Source organism: Narcine bancroftii, chromosome 1, assembly GCF_036971445.1.
Source record: "Narcine bancroftii isolate sNarBan1 chromosome 1, sNarBan1.hap1, whole genome shotgun sequence".
NCBI lineage: Eukaryota > Metazoa > Chordata > Chondrichthyes > Torpediniformes > Narcinidae > Narcine > Narcine bancroftii.
In genome coordinates this window covers 267,159,488-267,184,078 of record NC_091469.1, presented here as the reverse complement: position 1 = coordinate 267,184,078, position 24,591 = coordinate 267,159,488, and the positions used below count along the sequence as shown (strand labels likewise).

At 40.7% G+C, this 24,591-nt stretch overlaps 1 protein-coding gene across 44 annotated transcripts in view; it reads left to right on the top strand.

Moving 5' to 3' along the window:
• The window catches only part of sox6 (SRY-box transcription factor 6), a 676,057-nt gene that overhangs the window by 462,567 nt on the left and 188,899 nt on the right, over nt 1-24,591 (top strand). For all 44 annotated transcript variants that reach the window (XM_069898041.1, XM_069898034.1, XM_069897942.1 and 41 more), the window contains one exon: nt 335-403. In XM_069898041.1, the coding sequence (XP_069754142.1) occupies nt 335-403 (69 nt within the window). The remainder of the gene's footprint in view (nt 1-334; nt 404-24,591) is intronic.

Below are 24,591 nucleotides of genomic sequence, written 5' to 3'. Positions count from 1 at the left end.
AGTTAGGATGTCATTTAGATATGCAGACACGACACAGTAATTAACTGTTGACACTTGTGAATAAGCTAGCTCAAATTAATCTTGACACATTTGCAGACGAGTGATATCTTACAGTGAACACTTTGTAATTATATTTGAAAATGAAAATTAAATGACACTTAAAACTGGGTTGTCATGCTCAATGAAGCGGGAATGTAGTTAGATGGATGGGCGCAATAAAAACAATTTGTTCTTTCCTTGTTGGCAGCCTATTTGAAACAGCAAAAAAAGTTATGTTTTGATTTCTTTTCTTAATTTTGTTTTATTAAAAAAATATATTTTACCTCTTCTTCAGATTGCGAGACAACAGCAACAACTATTGCAGCAGCAACACAAAATCAATCTTCTCCAACAGCAAATCCAGGTCAGTTGCTGTCTACTTCTACCTTACGAGAGGACTTGGGTAGTGACGACGTCACCTGTTGATGGAGCTTTCCTGTCCTCGGCATACCTTCCCTCAAGCATTTAAGAATGATTTTGTATGTGGTCAATATGTATCTCTTATGGAAAGAACAGGTAATGTAAGTCCGGAATGTTTGCCTGTCTGGGTTCAGATTAAAAATTCCTGACAGGCCATCCAGATGCCAGTCTTCGAAGTGCTTTGTAAATGGCAGAAACAAAAGTTGAGATTAGAAGAAGCAGAGGGATTTGAAAAGGATTGAAGGAGGAAGGCTGACAGTTAAAGAGTTTCAAGGTAAAGGGGCCTCAAAAGGAGCACAAAGCCTGTGTACAGTGGCTGAAAGAATGTCAGCTGATGGTGTAGCTGAGAAAGTAAGGAATAATGCAAATTCAGAGAAGCAGAGGGTAGGAGCTATCTGTGCTGGAAGATGATGGTTAGAGTTGAATGGACTATGATCTAGAGGGAAATTGAAAGCAAAGGGAAAGGTTTTGATGTAGATCTGCGACAATTGAAATTAGGCGCACTAAATCAAAGCAACCAAATCCAGCAAGTCATGTGAAATCCAAATGTCAGGTACCTGTCTTGATCACAGTTTGGCATTGTGGCCACCTGAAACTGAACTTGGGTAATTGCAGTTTTATTCATCATTCCAAACAGAGAATGTCACCATATTTTCCTGTGACTTTTGATGAGATTAGTGTTGAGCTTGACTATGCTTTCCCTAATTGCACAGATTTCTGGAATTAATTGTCTTAGGTGGAAGGTGCAAAGGTATCAACCAACATGGAAAAGAAGTGTACAGGGAAAAAATAATAAATCTCAGGGATTTTTTTTGCTGGCAATACTTAGCTTTCTCTTAACTCAATGCGTATTCATTGTTTGGAGATCCTCTGTGTCTTGTGATGTGTTCTCCCTTGGGCTGAATTACTCTAAAAGTATCAAAGGACATGCTGTGCACCTCCTCACGTCCAACTGGTTGTCCTGTAACTTTAAATTGATGGATGCGGATCTTTGTTGACATGAGGCTTGAAATTATTCAATATAAAATCATGACCAACTTTGAACAAATCTATCCCAACTTCATCTGTCAATCCATTAGTGGGGGTACTAACTAATTTAAAATCAATGAGGAAACAAGTTGATGTAGAGATTGGAAATGCACACAGTGATGCGATAAGAGTCAAGGTGGCCTGCTACCTATGCTCATTGATATCTTGGCCAGTCTATTATTTTGAGGCATTCTGGCTTCAGTCCTGTGGAGGTGCTCCAGCTGAATGATGGTCCAGTCAGTGACTTGATTTAAATGTATGCTATGATCTTGTTTGCTTCTGCCTATTACTTTAAAAAAAAGCAATAATCTATTTTTAAAAATTAACATCAATCAATTAAAAAGAAATTAAAACTTACCCTTTTAATTGAGTTTGATGTAAAGTAGGGCAGTCAGATAGGAAGTGTATCTGGCTCTCAGCTCAGTCAGGTTATGGAATGACCCTGCATTCAATGGTAGATGCAGGGTCAGATGCATTATCACCTCACCTTTATAACATTTCCGCTTCAGTGCACATCACACAAGTCTGAAATTTTCTGACACTCATGCTGCAGCTTGCAAGCCGTTCTCTACAAATGGTTGTTTGTAAACATAACCGCTTCTGTTACTCTACAGTAAATGATCAAAACTTGGCATGCAAATATATTTTCACTGAAAGTCAAGGGGGCTTAATATGCATGGAATTTTATGTGCCAGGGTAATGGTATGGAAGGAAAAGGAGTAATTTGTAGGAGCCACAAATTACAAGTAGATTAATCTATATCTCATTCCGATCCATGCAGAGAAGAGGTGAGGCATGTGTATGCAGCAGTTACTCCCAATGGTGGAATCAAATGGATAAAGGAGTACTCGGACAAAGGGAAAATCTGGGGACCAACTCACATGAAGGGATATTCCAGAAAAAAAATTGCTTCAAATATATCTTGATTGAGAAAATAATATATTGGTAAAATCCCTTTAGATTGGTGACCTAGTTAAAAATGGACTTAAATGAGATGAAGAATTTCAAAGATCTGGTTGAATCTCTAACTGTGATGTGAAGACATTCAAGAGCAAATCTTGTCTGAACAGAATTGTTAAAGCAGGTTAAACTCTTTCATTGCGATTTAGCATTTTTACTCAGCAAGATCATTTGATTAGGTTTGAAAAATGTCAAAGTCTCCAATTGATAGAAAATTAAAATGTGCTGCTATATCTTTGTTTACTTTGCTTACCAGGTCTGTAGCACATGTGCTGTTCAAATGACACATTTTATTTTAAAACAAATTCTGCTCAGGTCTTTTTTCAAATGAAAGAATCCAAATTTTCTGCAAATTACAACATTAATTATTTGTTCAGTTTTTGCATTAACTTTTCAGGAATGTGTGAGGCACTTTTCACACATATTGATTCTGTGGGGAGTTAGCAAACTAACACCTGTAAAACACATTTCTTAACAAATTCTTTGTATATTTCAGTTCATGGTGAGTTACTCCAGTCTTGTTAAATAAAAGGACAGATGATGTGTAATATGATTATGTTTTTAATTTTAATTAGAACACTTTAAAAAAAGTTGTTCAAACTCTTTCCTTATCATGGGTTAGATTTGAAATTAATGCTCGAGTTAAGTTTTATCCAACCTTTGGTTATTGACTTCTTAAGGACTGCTTATACCACCCAGCTCACGTTATTGACATTCGCTACTTATCATTTAAAATAATCAAGCAGCACAGAAAGATCCCAAGGTTGAGTCGAACTCAACTCTTAATTGCCTGATCTCTGCTTAGAATTACAGAGCTGTTAGATTTGTCATTTATCTTCAGGAGAACAATGTTACCCAGTATTTATGTACCTGACTGCTATCCAATAAATATCTTCATTGCAGACAAGATCAGGTTTGTTATTGTGGTCTCTGCAGCTCAATCACCCTCTCCTTCTCAAACAAAGATAATTTATCAAATGTAGCCTTTTAGCTAAGTACTAGAGAGTTTTTTTTAAAATCTCCTCATTTTCCAGTATCATTCACAAACAGCTGGGAGAGGAAACAAGTGGAGAAAGCACCTCTCATAGATCTCTGAGTGTGACCTTCATTGAAATTAACATATACTCATATTGTACATTTATTGGCCCATAAACTGTTAAGTTTTCTATGGGTTTCCTTTCACTTGTCTTTACATTTTATATTCTGTTCATTTTTACAGTTGCGGATGTACTAACCTGTGAGCTGAGATATTAATACAATGACCATTCAGCCCATCAGTGTATTAAGTGTCACTTAAAATGTATGCTAATCCCATTATGGATTTTAATGTCAAGGGAGAAAATTCGATGCAAGTATTTACTGATCTCGAAGGGCTATCAAGCAAATCAATATTCATTCATTCACTCGCACAATTCCCCCGTCTCACTGTCAGTAAGGCAGAAATGTCAAGTTCCAGCTATGCTGATTTAACCCTTGGCTTATTATGCATATGTGTGGTCAAGAGAAACATTGGCTGTGATTTCACCAGGTTGCTTTCCTACAGAGAGGGACTGGAATGGAAATATTCCTAGACAGGAGGATAGAAAGAGGGGAAATTTTTTGCTGTATCTTTAGCCTATTTTAATCTTAACCACACCACCTGACTGCTTTGTCACACTATTAACAAGTTTTGGAATAAGATGAGATAAAGTGACATAGTGTTGACATCAGCTACTTTAAAATGAATGGTTACAAGAAACCTGCAAAAGCAACAGTATTGTTGGAGGACTGTCATGATTCATAGCAACACCTTCAGGATGCGTAGGTAAAGCAATAGTCTGAATGAGAGACAAAAGCACTGATAAAGTGTTTAAAATGTTAACTGCACTCAGAACAAGAAATCAGTTGTGTGGAATGTGTGGCAAATAATTAGAAGAACTCAGAATGAAGTTGGCAAGCAAGCATCTTTCATGGATGCAATTGAATAGCCACAAATAAGAATCACTTGCATTTATATGGTCTCTTTTTGACCTGTTGATGTCCTTATTTAGCTTGAAGGACTTCTTAAAGTGCAAGTTATTTTTGTTGGAAATGCAATGGATAAGTTCACACAAGAAGTTTCTACCAACAGCTATGTAATAGCAAGCAGATAATCTATTATTGACATTGATTGAGGGATAAATATTAGCCAGGCCAAGAAATACACATATGGGGATACTCAACTTAAAATGCAAGTATAATTAAATGAAGTTCTTAGTAATAGGCCCTTTCAAATTGCCTTTTAAAATGGGGTTAACTGGGCAATTTACTAGGTCAAAGACCCGGGTACAGGGCAATTTGAAAGGGGAGAATGGGCGAGCCTGCTCAAAATCTACCCAGGTCCCAGATCCACCTCGGAGGTGGTCAGGGAACCCAGTAAAATGTCTTCTGCCTATTTTGAAAGGGGAAGTGGCTCACCTGTTTACTCTGGCACTTTAAACAGAGAACAGGGAACAGGATTGATGCTCACTCACCATGTTATTGCAGGGGCGGGATTCCCCTTAAATTGCCGGGCTGGCGATTTAGCAGGTAGGTTAGGCTGTTATTTGAAAGGTGCAGGAGGTGCACGCTACCTAGTAATCTCACCCAGGTCCCAGGAGGGCTACTACTATGAAAGAGGAGGGCAAAGGCCTAGGTGCATGACACAAGCTCAGCTGAGGTGAATATTACATAAGTTGAACACTCTATAGATAAAGGTATAAATTCAGGGAAAGTTGAGAACTAAAAATTAATCGAATAGTGCCTGTTTCATATTATATGCTTTGCTTTCAAAGATTCTGAATGGCACTTCCTAATATGCTGGTTACATCAAAAATGTAATGCAAGTTAGTTGACTTTTACAGAAACTATTGTGGTAAACAGAAATGTGGTCATGCCTCTGCTGAGCCCTGCCTCATCTTACTATCCTTAGCTGTTTTCGTAGAGTCTGTTTGTTTTACACCATCTGTTGCCTCAGTCATCACTCCCCAGTCAATTGATGTTCTGTAACAGAAATGAGATATGACAGGTGGGATGACAACACAGGGAAGAGAAAGATAGAGAATGGTTTTGTGGTGCTGGATCAGTAGGAAGCCACGTTAAATCTCATTGCTGTAAGTTTGATGAACGCTGTTGTGTCATTGAGCTGTGTCTTCGTACTGTGCTTGGCAGGGCAAGGCATCCCAAGTGTAATTATAATTATTCTCATTGACTCTGGAGACCATTGCTTTTTTTTTGTTATTTATCATGTAAGTGATCCCCTCCCTATGAGCTTAGTAAGGGAATGTACTTGTTACAAATCAACTCAGCTAAGGAAACCTGACACTTCAATTGGCACACAACAAGAGTTTGATCTGTCTTTGAAAGAAGGCAAAAGATCTAAACAGAACAAATAGGTTGGACCCATTACATGCTGTTGTTGAGATAAACTTCATTTGCAGACACTGTAAATTATAAAAGAACACTTTTTCTCTCTCACTGAGGCACTTCCTCTTTCATTAATTAATGAGATTTAAAAACAAATTCTCTATTTAACTTTTATTTTTAACTGGCTATCCCTAATTAACCAAAGGTCAGCTAATTGAATGGAAACTGGCTCTCACCCTTTGAAGTGCAGAATGCCATTTGCATCAGTCACACCATGCCCACTGCATTTCTAATTCAACATCAGTCAAGTAATTTTTGGTGTGTTTCTCTTTGGAATACCAAACACCAGGCCAGATATGTATACACTTAGAATATATTGTAAGTGGGTTTTTTTAGCTGTGCTGCGAGGGGAGAGTGTACAGTCATTTGCTCACCTGTACAGATCAGTGAATTCAGAATGAGCTTAATTAAGTCTGATTTCGGTGACTTGAGCTCAAAAATCAAAGCTAACATTTCAGTGCAGTACTGAGGGATGTTGCACTGCTGGAGATACTGCCTTTAAAGAGCCTATCAAGTATTAAACTGGGATCCTGAAAAGAAGTTGTCCTCAGTATTGATGAAAAAAAAAGTCTTTCTAGTTGTCTTTATTATTCTTGTCATTGATGTAGTTCCTCCAAACAAAACCTTCACCAGAATTTAATGTTGTTATTTATTAAGCACATAAGCAAAAAGTTTCCATTTTCAATGAGAGTGGAGCCAGAGGAGATGAGATGCCTATTCTGGGAGGAAGTAGGAGAAAATTAGTCAAATCAAAAAGGAAAATCTTCTATCATAAGTAGAATAAAAGTGGAAGTATAGCATGTTCAAGTTTAGTATCGTCTAACTATACACGTGCCTTCAGAGGGAACAGCATTTCTCGGAACCACGGTGCACACAAATACACTCAAAATACATACACAAAAATATGATATAAAATAAATACATATAAATATTCTGGTATAATTTACTTATTCTCATTTATAAGAGACTGAAAGTCACAGGATACCATTCATCAATCTCACAACCTGCAGGAAGAAGCTACTTACTAGCCTAATTTTGACACTGCTGTATCTCTTTAATGAATAAAGTAATTGGGAAGACAAGATATCCCCAGTGACAGCAAAGAGTACATGTTGCCACTATTTTGCAGAGGAAGATATGAATGATCTTAGAAAACAGAGCAGTAGAACCCAGAAAGGGGTCCCTTTGGCCCACATATCTGCACCCATTATGATACTTGCAAACTAAAATTCTGCTGCTTTCAAATGAAAAATCTCCTTCAATGCCTGCATATTCTTGTGTCGGTCTAGAAGCCTGTTGCCTCTGCTTCCCCGGCAGTCTTTTTCAGGCACCTACCACTCTCTGTGTAAAGAAAAAAACTTATGCTACACATTTCCCTTGAACTTGTTCCACTCCTCACCGTAATTTCATGTCCTCTAGTATGTAATCCTGCAAAAAAAACATACTGACTATCCTATGCATGCCTCTACTAATTTTATAAACTTCTATCAAGTTACCCTGAGCCCTCTGATGAGGACAAGTGACCCAAATGCTCTATTCACTATTCTGTTTATCCATACTGCTGTCTTTAAAGAGCTATGTACCTGTACCTCTCAGGGTCTTTGCTCCATAACACGTTTCGAAGCCCAGCCATTCAGAGTAAGTCCTGCCCTGGTTCAATTTACCCAATTGTAGCACCTGTACTTCTCTGAGTTGATCTACCCTGCTATTTCTTAGCCCTGTTTCTTAACTGGTATAGATCTCATTACAAATCCTTCTTCACTGTCAATACTATAAGAGGAAGCTGTTTCTTTTAGAAAAAAGACATGACAACTTTTATTCCTCCCTGCCCAGGTTCAATATCTCAACACTTCAGGATTACCACTGAAATTACAGTGCTGTGCTGAGTCATGGTTGATTGTGCAGCATGCTGTCACTTAACCTAAGATGACACCTAAAGGTGTTATCTTACATCTTTCTTTGGCAATCCGCAATAATCTAGGAGAGAAATTGAGAAATTGCTACAGAACCAATCATTTGGAGAGGATTTGAGGGAGATTAAACAACCTCAGTGGAAGCTGTATCTCTATGGTACACAATATTACCAAGTTAGAATTTCATCAGAAGTTTGCCTTCTCTGGATTTTCCAAATATTTTTGAGCAAGCAAGTCTTTGAAATCCCACAGCATTTAAATTATGACCAAAAATTGTGTCATGTGGGAGGACATTAGATTTAGTTAAATTTAAAGACAGAAACATTGGAAATATAGGTTTAATGCTCAATATGCTGCTCTGATCTTTTTCACTACTAAGATAATTTCTGCCTGAATCATCTTTCCAAATGCTGAAAAGTTCCAACTTGGTTAATAGAATCACTCTTTAACCTCATTTTCCAAACGTTACGCACTGCAAGTAACTGGTAGGAATGGAGGAAAATGCTTGATCTGTTGCTGGATTCCAAATTCATTTGAAAACATTAGAATCTTTGTGAAAATAAAATGAAATTCTTTGAGAAGTTTGGAAGGTGCTTGTAGGACTGCTGTGCTAATTTAATTTGTATTGGCTTCAAAGTGCATCTTATTTAGAATGAAGACAGGGTCTCTCTGTATTTAATAAACAGCCATATGGCAGTGGTGTGTTTTATTATAAGATAATGTGTCACTAGCTTGAATGTAACCAGTAGAGTGAGGTGAAGTCTCACTAATTGCTTGTCCCATACCCTGATACGGATTTTGAAATAGCTTTCGAGTTTGTTAAATATATTTCAAAGTTTAGTGTGAACAACTCATTCCTGGGTGGGACCTTTTCTCGAACAACTTTTTGAAAACCATCCCATGTGACATATTTTGAAGGCAAGTGAATGAATAGTTATTGATGAAATACAGTTTATACCCTGATGAAGTCTGGGATAAAAATTAAAAATGCAACCTCAAATAAAGTTAGGTTGTGTCTTAAGTACACAATGCCACTGAAAGAAAAAAAAACAGATCTAATTTAAGAATGCTAAATAGACCGAAAGACATGATGAAAGTTTAAAATAACATAATAAGATTTAGACATGACTTTGATGATTTTTGCTATCTGATACAATGTAAAAATTCCTCAATTGACTTGTTTAACGGAATTATAAACCATTTTTTTAAATATCAATTATATTTCACATCATAAACTCATTTGGTGAGAAATAATGAGCCAAATTCTGGAGGAATTTAAAAGAACTGTAAATCACTTTGCATCTGTGAGTCATCTTAATCTGTCATTTCTGCATCCACCAGGCCTTATTAATCACAGTGCAGTTGCTGCTTACCTTCTGCCCAAAGCTAATGTAGTTTTACTTTTTCTTAATGTGAAATTGCAATTTGTTGGTCTTGGGGCAAATAATGCTTTTGCAGCATTCTGAAAATCATGTCGCCCCTTCCAATGTTTCTTTTTTTCTCATTACAGTCCAGTAAATCTTAGAATAGCGTGTGCTAGTAAAATAGGGAGCAGTTTACATTACAAACCACAAGTTCGTAATGTCGCCTTGTATTAGAGCTAACCAAATGTGCATTTTGATGACATTTCAGAGAATATTAATTCAGCAGTCAAAAAGTTCCAATATATTTTGGACTTGTGAGAATAGAGTAATTAATGGTCTTTATGAAAAAATAATAATCTTTGGCTGTGCGGCAAAAGATGTCCTCAATTTTTTTTTGTAGATAAAAAACATAGCTATTACTTCAATACTACCCGAACCCTCAGAATTATTCATTATTAAAAACCAATTGTTTAAGGTGGGATGAAGTTCTCTCTGCTTTCCATATTTAATTGTAAATATTCAAATTGATCCTATCTTTCCCACCATTCTTTATCCTGGCATTAATCATCTTCCATTTCAATTCATCTCTTTCTTTGACAAGTTGGATTTATAGCTGTGGAGAAAAAACAAGAAAGTCTGCAGATGCTTTGATTGCAGTAAATAAACAAAACTGCTGGGGAATCTCAGCAGGTCCCCCTTCTCAGGCACATTGATTATATAGGTTTGCCTCCAATAGATGTTGTGGGACCGGCTGAATTTCTCCAGTAATTTTGTGTTGTTATATCTGTGGACTTTGATGTTGTTTGTGACTCAGCAAATGTACTTACACCTCCTGGGATTTTATTTTTCCTGACAATCTGTCATTCAGTGCAGTGGAGAGGTGAAAGGGAGTATCAGAGCATGCAAAGTCCAAATTTCCCTGATGCTTTTGTCCAACAAGAAAACATAGTTGACCCCTCAAAACAAGTCATTGAAGATTTGGTTCGGTGGGGAAGTGGGGTAGTGCAGTGATTATGTTGCTGGAGTAGATTCAGAAACCAGAACACTTGATGGAGGACCAAGAATTGTAAGTTCTACCACAGCAATGGAGGAATTTAAATTCAATTTAAAAAGAAACTGAGTAAATAATGAAGTTAGGAACCATGAAGCCCTGAGCACTGGTGCACCTCAAGACTGAGTCCTCAGTCCGCTCCTGTTCAAACTACTGACCCACGACTGCATCACCAGATCTAGCTCCACAAGAGTCATTAACTTTGGAGATCACACAATAATAGTTGGCCTCGTCTTCAACAAAAATGAGTTACACAACAGAAAAGAGGTGGAAAATGTTATGATTATGCTGCAAGAGAAACCACCCAAGTCTCAACGTGAACAAGATGAAGGAAGTGATGGTGGACTTCAAGAGGACCAGGAATGACCACCCTCCTCTACACATCAATAACTCTATAGTGGAGAAAGTGGAGAGCTCCAAGTTCCTTGGAATTCACTTAACTAGTGACCTATCGTGGATAAACATCTCCTCACTTGACAGGAAGGTGCAACAGCGACTGCACTTCCTAAACAAAACCCTGAAGTGGGCAAGGTTACTAGCCATCATTATGTCAACCTTCTGTAAGAACTCTATCGAGAGCATCCTGGCCAGCTCCATCATAGTTTGGTACAGTTGCAGCAGAGGAATGGATCGGAGGTAAATCCACAGGACCACAAGAGTGGCAGAGAGGATCACTGGAGTCTCCCTCCTCTCCATTGACGTGAGCTAACAGGATAATTTTCTGAAGAGGGTGCACAAAATCATTTGCGGACCCTTTCCACTGTGCACACATCAACTTCCAGCTGCTCCCATTCAGAAAGAGATACAGGAGTATCAGATCTTGCACCACCAGGATGAGGAACAACTTCTTCCCATGGGCAGTGAGAATGCTGAACGACCAAAAGAACTGCTCACACTAACCATTTGAGACTCTAATATTCATGAAACAACTATTATTTATTTATTTGTATATATGAATACTTGTCCAGCATATGTATTATTTGACTGTATGTCTGTTATGTCTGGTTATGTGTCTGCACGTTTTGCACCAAGGAAAACTGTTTCATTGGGTGGTACTTGTGCAATCAGATGACAATAAACTTGACTTAAGTCATAATGTTATTGAACTATCAGATTGCTATAAACTACTACAATGTTCACTTGTGCCGTCAGGGTAAGGAAATTTGCTATTCTTACAATTCCAGATCCACTGATCTGATTGATTCTTAATCACCTCTGAAAAGGCTGTGCACATCACATAATTCAAGATTCATTTAGGGTGGACAATAAATTCTGGCCTTCCCAATGACATTCATGTCTGATGAACTAATGAATGAAAGAAATGGTTCCCCTCTCTCACAGTTAAGTGAATACGGTAGTTTGGCCACACAAATATTTTCAACATATTTATAGAAAGGCATTGTGATTATCTTAAAAGCTTCCATTTTGAAGCAGTTAGATTGGTTTAATTGTCCCACCTCTCCACTCCCTCAACAAATTTACATTGAATGGGAGGAGATTTGATGTACCTCTTAAATAAGAACATGTTCTTTTTTTTCCCTTTGCTTATAATCCTCGATTCCAGTCAAGTGAAGTCACCTTTATTTATTGCTCATTCCATGCTCAACGGTAAAGACAAGATAGCATTTCTCCAGGACCAAGAGGCATATATGCATAAATATAAGTTAAAATAGTTAAACACACAAAATATTAAATATTAAGACATATACTACAAGAGTGCCCGGTTCCAAGGTACTCTATGCACATATGTTCTGGGAATTCAGGAGTCTGATGGTCTGGGGGAAAAAACTGTTGCTCAATCTGGACGTATGGGCCCTAGTGCTGCAGTACCTCCTTCTAGGTGGCAGAAGGGTGAGCATTTCACTTGAGGGGTGTGTGGAGTCTTTCATAATGTTTATTGCCTTTTGCCTGCATCAAGTGCCGTAGACGTCCTTCATGGTAGGAAGAAAACCCTCAATGATAATTTCCACTGACTTCACTATCCTCTGCAGGGTCTTACAGTACCAGAAAGATGAGTTTCTCTCCAGATGTTTTCCTTGCTGTCAATGGAATTCACTGGAAAAAATTAGAAACTAAAAGGCCTTTAATATTACCAAAACATTTGATTTGACATTAATCAACTGCCCTTGTCAGTGGATTTGACAAGTCTGCAGCTAGGGAGATTTGAGAGAACTTTGTGGAAGGTTGGTGGGCTGGGAGAACATCTGTGCACCTCATGAGAACATTTTGTTTTCTTTGTTTCTGTATTAAGCTCAGAATCAGAATCAGGATTTATTGTCATGAACAAGTGATGAAATTTGGTGTTTTGCGGCAATGTCATAGCGCAAATATACATATTATAACCATCTTACAACATTACTATATATGTATAAATAAATAACAATAATATTGCATGAAAAGTAAGGCAGTGTCTTTGGTTCATTGATTTTTCATGAGCCTGATGGCAGCGGGAAAGAAACTGACCTTGTGCCGTTGAGTGCTTGTCTTTAGGCTCCTGTACGTTTTATTCCAATGATAACAGAGTGAAGAGGGAATGGCCTGGGTGGTGGGGGACATTGAGGATAGAGGCTGCTTTTTTGAGACACTGCCTCATGTAGATGTCTTCAATGGAGTGGTCTGATGCCTGTGATCCCACAGTCCATGTTAACAATGGAATGCTCTCCATGGTACACCTGTAGATGTTCATGAGAGTTTTCGGTGACGTACTGAATCTCGTCACACACCTCACAAAGTGTAGCCACTTGTGAACCTTCCTTGTGATTGAATCAATGTGGAGGCTCCAGGACTGATCCGCAAAGATGTTGACAACCAGGAATTTGACGTCTTGACCCTCTCCACTACTGAGCCCTCGATGAGGAATGGGATGTGTTGCTCTGGATTCCATTCAACGAGCTGATCTATCTCCCTCCTGTACGCTTCCTCATTGCCTTGTGATTCTGTGGTGTCATCAGCAAACTTATAGATGGTATTGGAATTGTGCCTGGCCACAAGTCATTAGTGTATAATGAGTAGAGCAGTGGACTTAGTAGACATCCTTGGGGTGCACCTATATTGATGATCAGAAAGGGAGTGATGTTGTTTCCAATTTGTACTGACTGTGGTCTTCTAATGAGAAAGTCAAGGATCTATATTTCATTTCAATTTAGCATCCACACATTAAAGGTTAGTACAGACTAAAAGCCTTCCATAACAAAACCTTTTTAGAGCAAAACCACCCATGGCTTGTGCTCTCAGACAGCATGGGTCCATCAGGTCCAAATTATCCAGAAAGTTCATGTTTTGGGAGAACAAAAGAACAAAGGTTGTTATTCCAAGACACCTAAAGAGAGTGGTGTGGAAGACCAGATGGGTCATTTTCAGGTCATATAATTATGACTCATGTTTTTTTGGGAAATTGAAACAGAAAACAGATTTCAATATTGATCAAACTTGAAGAAGCAAGGAAGATTTAATAAGTAATCAGAGATCTGCAATAAAGAAATGAAGTAACTTTGTGTGAAATGGACACTTCTGTTGTTTCTCCTTGTCAGGGGTAAAATGGTGACCTTCTGTGACCATTGTAATAGTAATTATTGATTTACCCATATCTGGGTAAAGGAAACAAGATTATTCCTGTATTTGCATTGTGACCATTCTGAAGGTCATTTCAGCTAACCCTTGCCAGGGTTTGTGGAAGCATTGTGGAAGTCACATTTTGTATCCCATACACAAGGAAGAAGGAAGTTGTGACCATCATTTGTATGAAAGAAATTTTCTCTGGAAGCACTCGACAAGGATTCATGAGTTTTGATAAGTCTGATGACTTAGTGTCTCACCTACTTCTTAATAACTTCTGAGTTTCAACACAGGATTTCTAAGACTGAACTTTGATTAGACTTTGCAGAATTGTGCCTAAGCTGTAATGGTTTGGGTTACACACATACACGGACACACATACACACACACACACACACACACACACACACACACACACACACACACACACACACAAACACACACACACACATATACTCTTAACAATTAGAAATGCAAAAAAAATACACACACACTTGGTGAATCTCTGCTAAGCTGCCTGTCTTCCCTTTGGCTAGCCTTGCTGTACTCATTGGCTGTGCATTATCTCTACAGTTAAGGACACTCCCCTTGGGTATAACTGTGTATGCACCTATTGTCTTTCATTATTGTACCATAAGTTTCTGCTAATAAAAGCGATGATTATTGTTTGACCACATCGTCTTTGTCTATTTCATCAACTGGCACTTCACTCACACACACACACACACACACACACACACACACACACACACACACACACACACACACACACACACACACACACACACACACACACACATATACTCTTAACAATTAGAAATGCAAAAAAAATACACACACACTGTGGTGAATCTCTGCTAAGCTGCCTGTCTTCCCTTTGGCTAGCCTTGCTGTACTCATTGGCTGTGCATTATCTCTACAGTTAAGGACACCCCCCTTGGGTATAACTGTGTATGCACCTATTGTCTTTCATTATTGTACCATAAGTTTCTGCTAATAAAAGCGATGATTATTGTTTGACCACATCGTCTTTGTCTACTTCATCAACTGGCACTTCACACACACACACACACACACACACACACATGTGTGTGTGTGTGTGTGTTTCTGTATATATTACTTATATATATATTTTTTTGCTTTATTAATTGTTAAAAGTTAAAAATCTAACCACTTTTGAACAAGTATTCAAGGTGTAATTGAACACCAATATTAACTGTTTCCTTCCTATTTAAAATATTGCTTTTCTATTCTTCAAAGTGAATAACCCTCATGTTTTCTCACATTATTTTTCATCCACCATCCCTCTGTCCATTCACGTAACATAAATATTGTTTGAAAGACTCTTTATACCCTTGCCTGACTAGTTTTGTATCAGAAGCAAACTTAGGTATGCTATTTTCTGTTAAGTCATTAGTTTGTAAATAATGATTATTTATTACTGATCCCAGCAGCACTACACTGGTAATGGCCTGCCCTCAGGAATGCCCTACATGTTTTGACTTCACTTTTTTGTTATTTAACCAATCCTCTATCCACAATAATAAATTACCCCAAAACTCTATGTGGAAATGGAAAGCATAATGATCAGTTTCCACCTTGATTTGCCTCTGATGTTAGTTATATGCCCTTGATTCTTTATTGCACTGGGGTATAGAAATATGCCTCCTCTGCTCAAATGTGTTATTCTGAGCGAGTGGAACCTGTTCACTGATATAACAGAGAAAAAAAGAAAAATCCTTCAAATGTGAAATGAAGAGGTGAAAGTAGAGAATTTCACTTAAAATCAAATAAATCCAATGAGAGAAAAATTGAATAGAAAGTTGAATAGAAAGGAATCACAGATGCCCAGAAAGACTGGAACATTGAGCCCTGCAATAGTCAAACATAGAACACTCTCAGAGAGATCAGAATGGATTTAAAATCTCAGACACTTGAGCAGATTAGATGGAGTATTTTTAATCAACTGTTTGGAAAAATTATTTTTTCTCTTTGGAATCCATATATGAGTAAATAACATTAAAATCACAACCTTTGCTATGTGTTCCTGTTTGGTCTTACAAGAACATAAGGTATTTAAAAAAAAACAAAAATAAGGATACTTACAGTGTGTGTTTGGTAGCATTGATTTATTCAGACTGTTACTGAAGTTTTAGACTGATTAGTTTTGATTGACAGTTGCCTCAGTACTTCTGGGAAGAGTGACTGACCACATCACTGAAGTTGTTTCGGTAAAAGACTAGCGAGCACATGCATGGCCATAACTTAGAAAACATTCGCATGAATAAAACAAAGTTGCAGTTAATTGTAGGAAAATGGTGGGATGGCCGGGGGGTGGGGGGGGGGCGGGGGGCGGGGGGGGGGCGGTGGTGAGTAGACAGTGCAAATAAAATAAACAACCTTGAAACAGTGGCAGCTAATACAAAATTAAACCAACATCCTTGGATCACTTGTGCATTCCCCTTGCTCAATGGATCTGTGGTTCAATGTTTCATAATAGTTAATGTTTTCTATTCATTACCTGTGCTAGTTATTCTATCCATTTAAGTTTTATTTAATTGAACCCTCTAGAGGGAGGAAGAGGCCCTCTGACCATTGGTGTGACTTTGCTGAGTGATCCCAAATTATATACAAAAAGAGAGGGGAATGGGTGGCATTCATGTTTGCATAGGAGGGCTTTATTCTCAATCCCTATGCCATTGATTTTAATATAACAAGATGTGGAACTGTGGTAGTAGTACTTCTCTGCTGAACACTTGGACTGTTTTGTGTTCTCTGTTAATTGTAAGGGGTTGAACACAGAATCCTTGTGTAGATCTGGTTTTACTTATCAAACCCAGACCTGCTTCTCTTCTACATGCTGTGCAGTGGCAGCACAGTAGAGGACCAGCTTCTTTTTTATTCCATCTCCCCTTGTCGCAATGATTCTAGCTGTCAGCGCAGAGAAAAGCAGTGCTCTTATCCTCGGAAGCTTTTGATAAGATAATAGAATTAAACAGAAGGCATAAACGTACACCACTTTAAGATACTGCTGAATTAGCAAGTAACTCCGATTGTGCAGCCTTCATGCCCAACGTGAATGAAATAGTTAAGACAATTGGGAGATACCAAGGGAACAGACAAATAAGAACTCACACTCATACACAGGCAAAGACAAACAAATGAATGTATACACACACACACACACACACACACACACACACACACACACACACACACACACACACACACACACACACACACACACACACAGAGCCAATGGTGTTTACAAATCAGGAACAAAACAGATGAGATGATTTATTGGGTTTTATAGAGATAACATTAAGATTTGTATTGCTAACAATGTGATTGGCAGCCTTGCTGCAGCTCTGAGTAGTCCCCTGGGACAAGCCTTTGTTTCTCTGTACTTGACAGGCATGTGTCTGCTAAATGAGAGCTTAATTTCTCTCATGTGTGCACAATTTCGAAGCCCAACAAAGCAGCCGAGAACTCCAGCTATTTAAAAGCTCCAGATCTGGAGGAAGCATTATTGAGAAGGTGATACTGAAGGGCTAATTGGTTGATGTGGTTTAGCAGCTGTTTTCAACGAGTGTTCCAACACAGAGGGCTGCTACACTTGATCTCCAAAGCCATATTCCACAAGGAGGAAAAGGCTTTGATGGTTCAATTTAGCAACCAAATCCAACAGAATGTAGATTTAACTTCTCATTTGGTCTTTTAAATCAAGGCTATCTAATAATCACTTTTGCTAGTGGTAGGCTGTTTCATCAACGCCCGTCCACTGTCTCTGTAGTTCACATGCATCATGGGGTATTGGGAACCACTATGTAAAAGGTAAAGGATGAGCAAAAGTTAATGTGGATCCCTTACAACTTGAGGGAAAATAAATTACAATGTCAAAAAAAATTGCAAAAGAGTTAAATAAATATTGACAGTTAATCTTTGGAATTCTTCACCCAAGAGGACTGTGGAGGCTTTGCTGCCAAATGAATTGAATAAGAAGATTGTTGTATTTTTTATGGAACCTAAAGGAACCAAAGGATACGGAGTTGAACAGCAAAGTGGTGTGAGATCGAAGATCAGCCCAAGTTTTTATCGTGGGGGCTTCACGTGAGATTGCAGATACCTGTATGCAGAGAACTTGGACCATAAAATAAATTGCTGAAGAAGCATGAAACAATTTTCTGGCGGGTCAAGCAGCACCAATGTTAAAAAAAATAATTTTAAAAAATGGACAAGTTTCAGGTTGAAGCCCTTCATTAAGTCAAGTCAAGTTTACCTTATTTAACGATCATACCATGCTCGCACAGTAGGATGTGATGGCGTGTCTCCAGGATCTCAGAACATATTTACATAGATATGTTAGGAAAGCTGTTTACACATTAAAATATTAAGATATTAAGATGTATACACTGAAAGTCCACGGCACACTATCCATATCTATACTAGGAGTTCAAGAGGCTGATGGCTTGGGGGTAAAAGCTGTTTCCCACTCTGGACATAAGGGCCCAAGTGCTACGATACCTTCTGTCAGATGGCAGAAGGGAGAACAGTTTACATGCATGATGTGTGGAGTCTTTCACAATGTTCATTGCTTTCTGCCTGTATTGAGCTTAGTAGATGTCCTCCATGTTAGGAAGAGGTTCCCTAATGACCTTTTCCACTGACTTCACTATCCTCTGCTGGGCCTTTCAGTTCGAGGTGGCACAGCTTCCAAACCAGGTGGTGATACAGTTGCACGGGATGCTCTCGATACATTCTCTGTAGAATGCATTGAGGATGGAGGGTGGGAGATGAACTTTCCTCGGCCCTTGCAGGAAGTAGAGGCGCTGCTGTGCTTTCCTGGCTATGGAGCTGGTGTTAAGGGACCAGGTGAGATTCTCCTACAAGGAACTTGATACTCTTGACGACCTCAATTTTAGAGGTGTCAGTGGTCAGGGGAACATGATCTCCTGGGCCCTCCTGAAGTCGATGACCATCTCTTTTGTCTTGATGAAGGATTCGGTTCAAAAAGTTAATTATTCTTTTTTCCGACTAATCAGTGTCAATGCCAAGGAGGGTTGTTCATGAGCATTTCCTCACCAAACAAGGTATTATGACCCTGTGGCTGGTAAGCCACTAAACTGAAAGAAACACATTGAGACTGCAGAGTATTTATTGGTTTCAAATCACACACTTAAAAGGCCCGCCTAGTCCCAGAGTCCTCAGCACCCGAGAGGGGCGGAAATGACGCCAATTTCTAGGCTGCATCTTTTCCCTGCTCTGAGTCTCCGTAGCTGCCATTGGCTACATGATCCTCCCCCCCCCCCCCCCCCCCCCAGAACTAACAATGGGAGATGGGCGACTTGTCACCTGTACACTGTCCATTTTGTGTGGTCGGCCTCATCTCCTTGCAGGTGGTTTAACGACTGGGCCCTCAATGTCCAGATGTGTCAGTTTGAGATGGTCAATGTTAAAGGTCTCCTTCTGGCCCCTAGTGTCCAAAACACAGGTTGTCTCATTGTGCCACACTACCCTGAAAGGTCCCTCGTACAGCAGATGTGAGGGCGGTCTGTGTGCTCCTCTGCTGCTCCGTGTTGGGATGGTAGAACTGGAGCTAGTGTCCCCAGCTTGTCCTGGAATTTGGTCCGCATCTCTGTCGATGTGTCCCCTTGGGTGCGGGGTGTGGGCATGAATTTGCCAGGCAAGGTGAGCAGTGAACTGTACAACAACCTGGGCAATGATGCTGCTAGATTTTCTTTGGGTTATGCGGATGCCCAGCAGCATACAAGGGTGCTCATCTACCCAACGGATCATCGGAGTCATGCCATCAGGGACAATTTTAGGTGTCTGTGGAACCGCTCCACCTGGCCGTTTGATTGGGGGTGGTATGCAGTTGTTCAGTGTAGCTGGGTTCCCAGGAGCTGTATCATCATGGTCCACAGGGTAAAGGTGAACGGTGAGCCTCTGTTTGAGTGATGTGAGCGGCGAGACCGAACCTCGCCACCCACGTTCGGATCAGGATCCTTGCACATCTCTGTTATGTCACTGATTGGAACAGCTTCCGTCCATCTCATGAATCTGTCCACCATCGTAAATAGGTACTTCACCCCTCATGAAACAGGTAGTGGGCCAACTATGCACATGTTCAAACCTCTTGTACGTTGGCTGAAAGGGTGCAGTGGTGCCTTCACATGCCTCTGGACCTTGGAGGTTTGGCAGTGTGTGTCCAACCTGTTTGTGTAGGCCATGACACATGGAATGCTCTGCGATTAACTGTGTAAGGCGTCAAAAACTCAGAGCCTCCAGGCAGCTGCTATAATGGGGCATGGTTGCCCTGTGGAGGTGTTGCAGAGGACTTTGCTACCGCTGGGCCCGATGGGTACATCCTCAAGGTGGAGGCTGGTGAGTGTAGTTCTGAGTGCTGGTATTCATTGTCCTCTTTCTGTGTTTCTGCTAGTGCTGTGTCATCTACTTCTGGGGCCAGGGCTTGCACCAACTGGATGCATGTTCTTGACAGCATGTCCACCACCACGTTGTTCATTCCCGAGACATGTTTGATTTTGTTGGTGAATTCAGACTTAGGACTGCTGTTGGCGGACTGACCAAGAGTTGAAACCTTTGGCAAATGCAAAGGTGAGGGAGCTTATGATCTGTGAAGAATGTGAACTCTCTCCCTTCTAGGAAATACCTGAAGTGCCGAACTGCCAGATATAGGGCTAGTAGCTCCCAGTTGAACACGCTGCACTTGACTTCCAGGGGCTGCAGGTGTCGACTGAAGAAGGCGAGTGGCTTCCACTGTCCTTCTATTAACTGCTTGAGTATGCTGCTGACTGCTGTTATGGAGGTGTCCATGGTGGGGACGTCCATTCTGCAGTGGACTATGAGTGAGGCGATGGCTAGTGCGTCCTTTGCCTGGTTGAATGCTGCCATCGCCTCTTCCGTCCACGCAACTTCTTTGGCTTTGCCGCCCATCAGACCGAAAAGTGGGTGCATAATTCGGGTTGCTGAGGGAATGAACCGGTGGTAGAAGTCCCATCCTGACAAATTCTTGCAGACCTTTGACTTTTAGGAATGGCATATTGGCAATTGGCCTCCACTTTCCCTGGCGGAGGGACAGCTGGTGGATCCACTGTCCCAATAAGTCTATGGTGGACAGGTCAAACTGGCACTTGGTGAGGTTGACCACCAGCCCACAGTCACTGAGTCGGTGACAGAGGGGTCACAGATGGGTCAGATGCTCCTGACGGGAGTGGCTGGCTACTGGATATTGTCCAAGTAGATGAAAGTAAGTCTAAACCATGTCCCACCACATTCATGAGGCACTGGGAAATCTGCACCACAGTTTTAAGGCCAGAAAGCATCCTCAGGAATTCCAACAGGCCGAATGGGGTTATTATGGCCATCTTCTGAACATCCTCGCAATGGAATGTGATCTGGTGATATCTGCTCACCAAGTCTATCTTGGAAAAAGATACATGCCCCATGCAGGTTTTCTGCGAAGTCTTGGATGTGTGAGACTGGGTATCTGTCAGAGATAGTTGCATCATTCAACTTCTTGTAGTCACCACGTGGCCTCCACCCTCCTGCGGACTTGGGCACCATTTGGAGCAGGGGGGCCCATGGGCTGTCCGAGCATTGCATGATCCCCATCTCCTCCATCTTGTTAAACTCCTCTCTAATGAGCTGGAGCTTGTCTGGTGGCAGCCGGCAGGTCTGGGCATGCATGGGGTGTCCCTTGTATTAGGATGTGGTGTGTCACGCCGTGTTTTGGGGCTGCTATGGAAAACTGCGGCATGATGATGGACGGGAAATCTGTTAGCACTCTGGCGAACTCATTGTCTGAACACGTGACGGAGTCAAGGTGCAGATCTGGCAATTTGGCCTCCCCGAGGGGAAAGGTTTGGAAACTTCTGGCACTGACTAGCCTCCGTCCCTTCAGGCCCACCAGCAAACCACGTGCTCAGAGGAAGTCTGCCCCCAGCAATGGCTGTGACACTGCAGCCAGTGTGAATGACCACAGGGAACCGAATTGGGAGGCGGCAGTTCATGTGCCGCAAGTGTGGATGGTTCTGCTGTTAGCTGCCATAAGCTCAGACCCAACCCCTCTGGTTCTGGTATCATGGCTCGAGGGGAGGGCGGAGGACACTGATCTTGGCTCCCATATCTACCAGGAATCTGTGTCTGGAGTTCCTGTCCCAGACATGCAGGAAGCTATCGTGATGGCCAACCGCTGCAGTTGTTTGTGATGGCTGACCTTTTTGTTTCCCTCAAACGAGCATGGAGGTTGGCATCAGTGGCCCCTAGATCCCCTCCTTTGATGATAAAAACACCAAGATTCTGAATTGGCATTGTTACTCGGTGGGGTGTGGCAGGCTTAGGTGGTGGGTTATGTTGTGGAAGAGCCTGCGGTCGTGATGTAACACTAATTTGGATGCTGGTCCCGCTGTCTCATTTGGCGCACCACAACATGTCCATGTGAGCAACCACTTTCTGCGGGTAAGAGAAATCTTCATTCGCAAGTAGGAGGTGGATGTCCTCTGGTAGCTGCTCTAAAAAAGAGCAGTTCAAAGGGTGGCTGTCTGCTAGTGCCAGCATGTCACTGATTAGGACCGATGAGGCCCGGTTGCCTAGGCCATCCATCTGTAGTGGCCTATTTGTGGCATGAAAGGCCAAATGTGCCGACTAACAGGGCTTTGAGTGCCTCATATCTGCCAGTCTCTCTCGAGGGTGCTGTAGAAAATCCATCATGCAGCCTGCTGTTTCCTGGTCGAGACAATGTTTCTGAGCTGTAACTTGCCCTCTGCCTGCTGGAACCAGATGAGGGGCTGAACGAACCAGAAAACCGGCAGTTTCAGCGAAACTGCATTTTGAAAAGTTAATTTGCTCCCATTGACCATGCTTTTGGAGTTGCTTGCATTGGGTCCAAATGCTGTTGGACCATTGGGTCACCAATGTGGCTGGTAGGCCGCTAAACCGGAAGAAACACGGTGAGACTGTAGAGCTCTGGAGTAACTACTGGTTTCAAATTACACACTTCAAATGCCCAGCCGGCCCCAGAGTCCTCGGCGCTCCAGGGGGGCGAAAGTGAGCCAACTTCCAGATTGCAGCTTTGCCCCACTCTGCGCATCTCCGTAGCTCCTGCTGGCTGCAGACTTACCCGCAGCTGTTAGTGCCGGTTCACTCATAATGCTGGTAAGCCGTTACAACCCCCCACCCATGCGAGGGTGGCCAGATGTCCGGTAGTAGGCCGGACAGTGTGGTTGTCCTCCAATCGCAGTGTCCATTTACTAGTGTCACTTCTGCTCGGGCCACGGTACTCTAATCCATTGCGCTTGCACCAGCCGGCTTGAGCACGTGAGCTTAAGGGCCCTGGGAGACTGAATTTAACATGAGAAGTGCCCCCCCCCCCCCCCCCCCACAGCTGAGCAAGTTCTAGAATCGATTCTGCTACTGATGCTGCCCAACCTTCTGCCTTTCTTTGTCTACCACCTGTTTATCAGTGGAGGCATTTAATGCAGACAGATTATTATATTCATCAAAACTTCAAAGAGATAAATATCTATTGATTATTTATTCACTCATGTTCACTTTAGTAATTCCCATCTATTATCATTCAGCTTCAAGTTACATATATTTATAGTTTAAATCTTAATTATTTTATTTAATAATTATTTTTTTATAAACATGTTGAGATAATTTTGCGTTCTACCAACTACCACTGATTTCTATTGTGCTAAATATGGTTAAGGTAGTTTTTGAATCACATTAAATATTCCTTCGGATGCAATGTCATTGAGAAGGTTCTGAACACAGGACTGAAGAAAATGACCTTTCCCTGTTGACTTAAGGTTTAAAGAGAATCTGCCTTTATGAAAAGGATTTGGAAAGGCTTGTTTTGGTGGAGAGTGTAAGAATCACAGGACCCGATAATGTTTGTTGTGGACCATTTGAGTTTACACATCAAATTCTCAATCTAAGGTATGAATATCTGAGACAGTGTAGTGGTTGGTGGAGATGAGAGTAGGGCCAGGGAAGTGGGAAACAAGGCTATTAGCACTGAGTTCATCAAATCCAAATTCACCAAAAAGAAATTCTAAGACACCCAGAGATTTTGCAGGATGTAATTGATCAGAGACTTGCATCCAGCAGACAGAATGTAGACAGAAGAAATCCTGAGCAGAAATTGATCCCAAATTGTGCAAGCAAACCTTTATGGGAGCCTGTGCAAATAAAAATATATATATATATATATATATGCTAGAAGTCTGAAAGCGTCTATAGAAAGTGAAATAGAATCACCATTTGAGGATGAAGGGTCCAATGAAAAATCTCCTGACCTGAAACTCTGTTTCACTTTTCACAGCTTATCTGTCCTGCTGAGTAAATCTACATTTTTAGTTTTTATTTCAGGAATTTATGGAGTTAGACTTTAAGACTTAGAAAACAAAATTCATGTATTGAATTGCCTAAGATGCACTGAGCATTAGAATATTACATAATGCAGTAAAAAAAAACCAAATACATCAATTAACCTACAAATTCTGTACGTTTCTGAAGACTAGAAGGATGCCGAAGTACCCGTAAGAAACCCAGGCTGATATGGGGTTGTAATAGCATTGTGCTGACCGTGCCACCCACTAAATATCTTTCATGAGAAAAGGTTTTTTTTTGCTTGATATTTTACATGTGGCAAGATCAGAGACCCATAAAATAGCGCAAGAAAGCTTATGTGATAAGGCAGAGGTGAAGTGACTGTCAGTAAAACTTTGTTGCAACCAGCTAAAATAGTGAGTGGTTTTGAACAAGACTAGAGCAGAAATAAATTAAAGGAGTAATATATCAATTGATATACTTT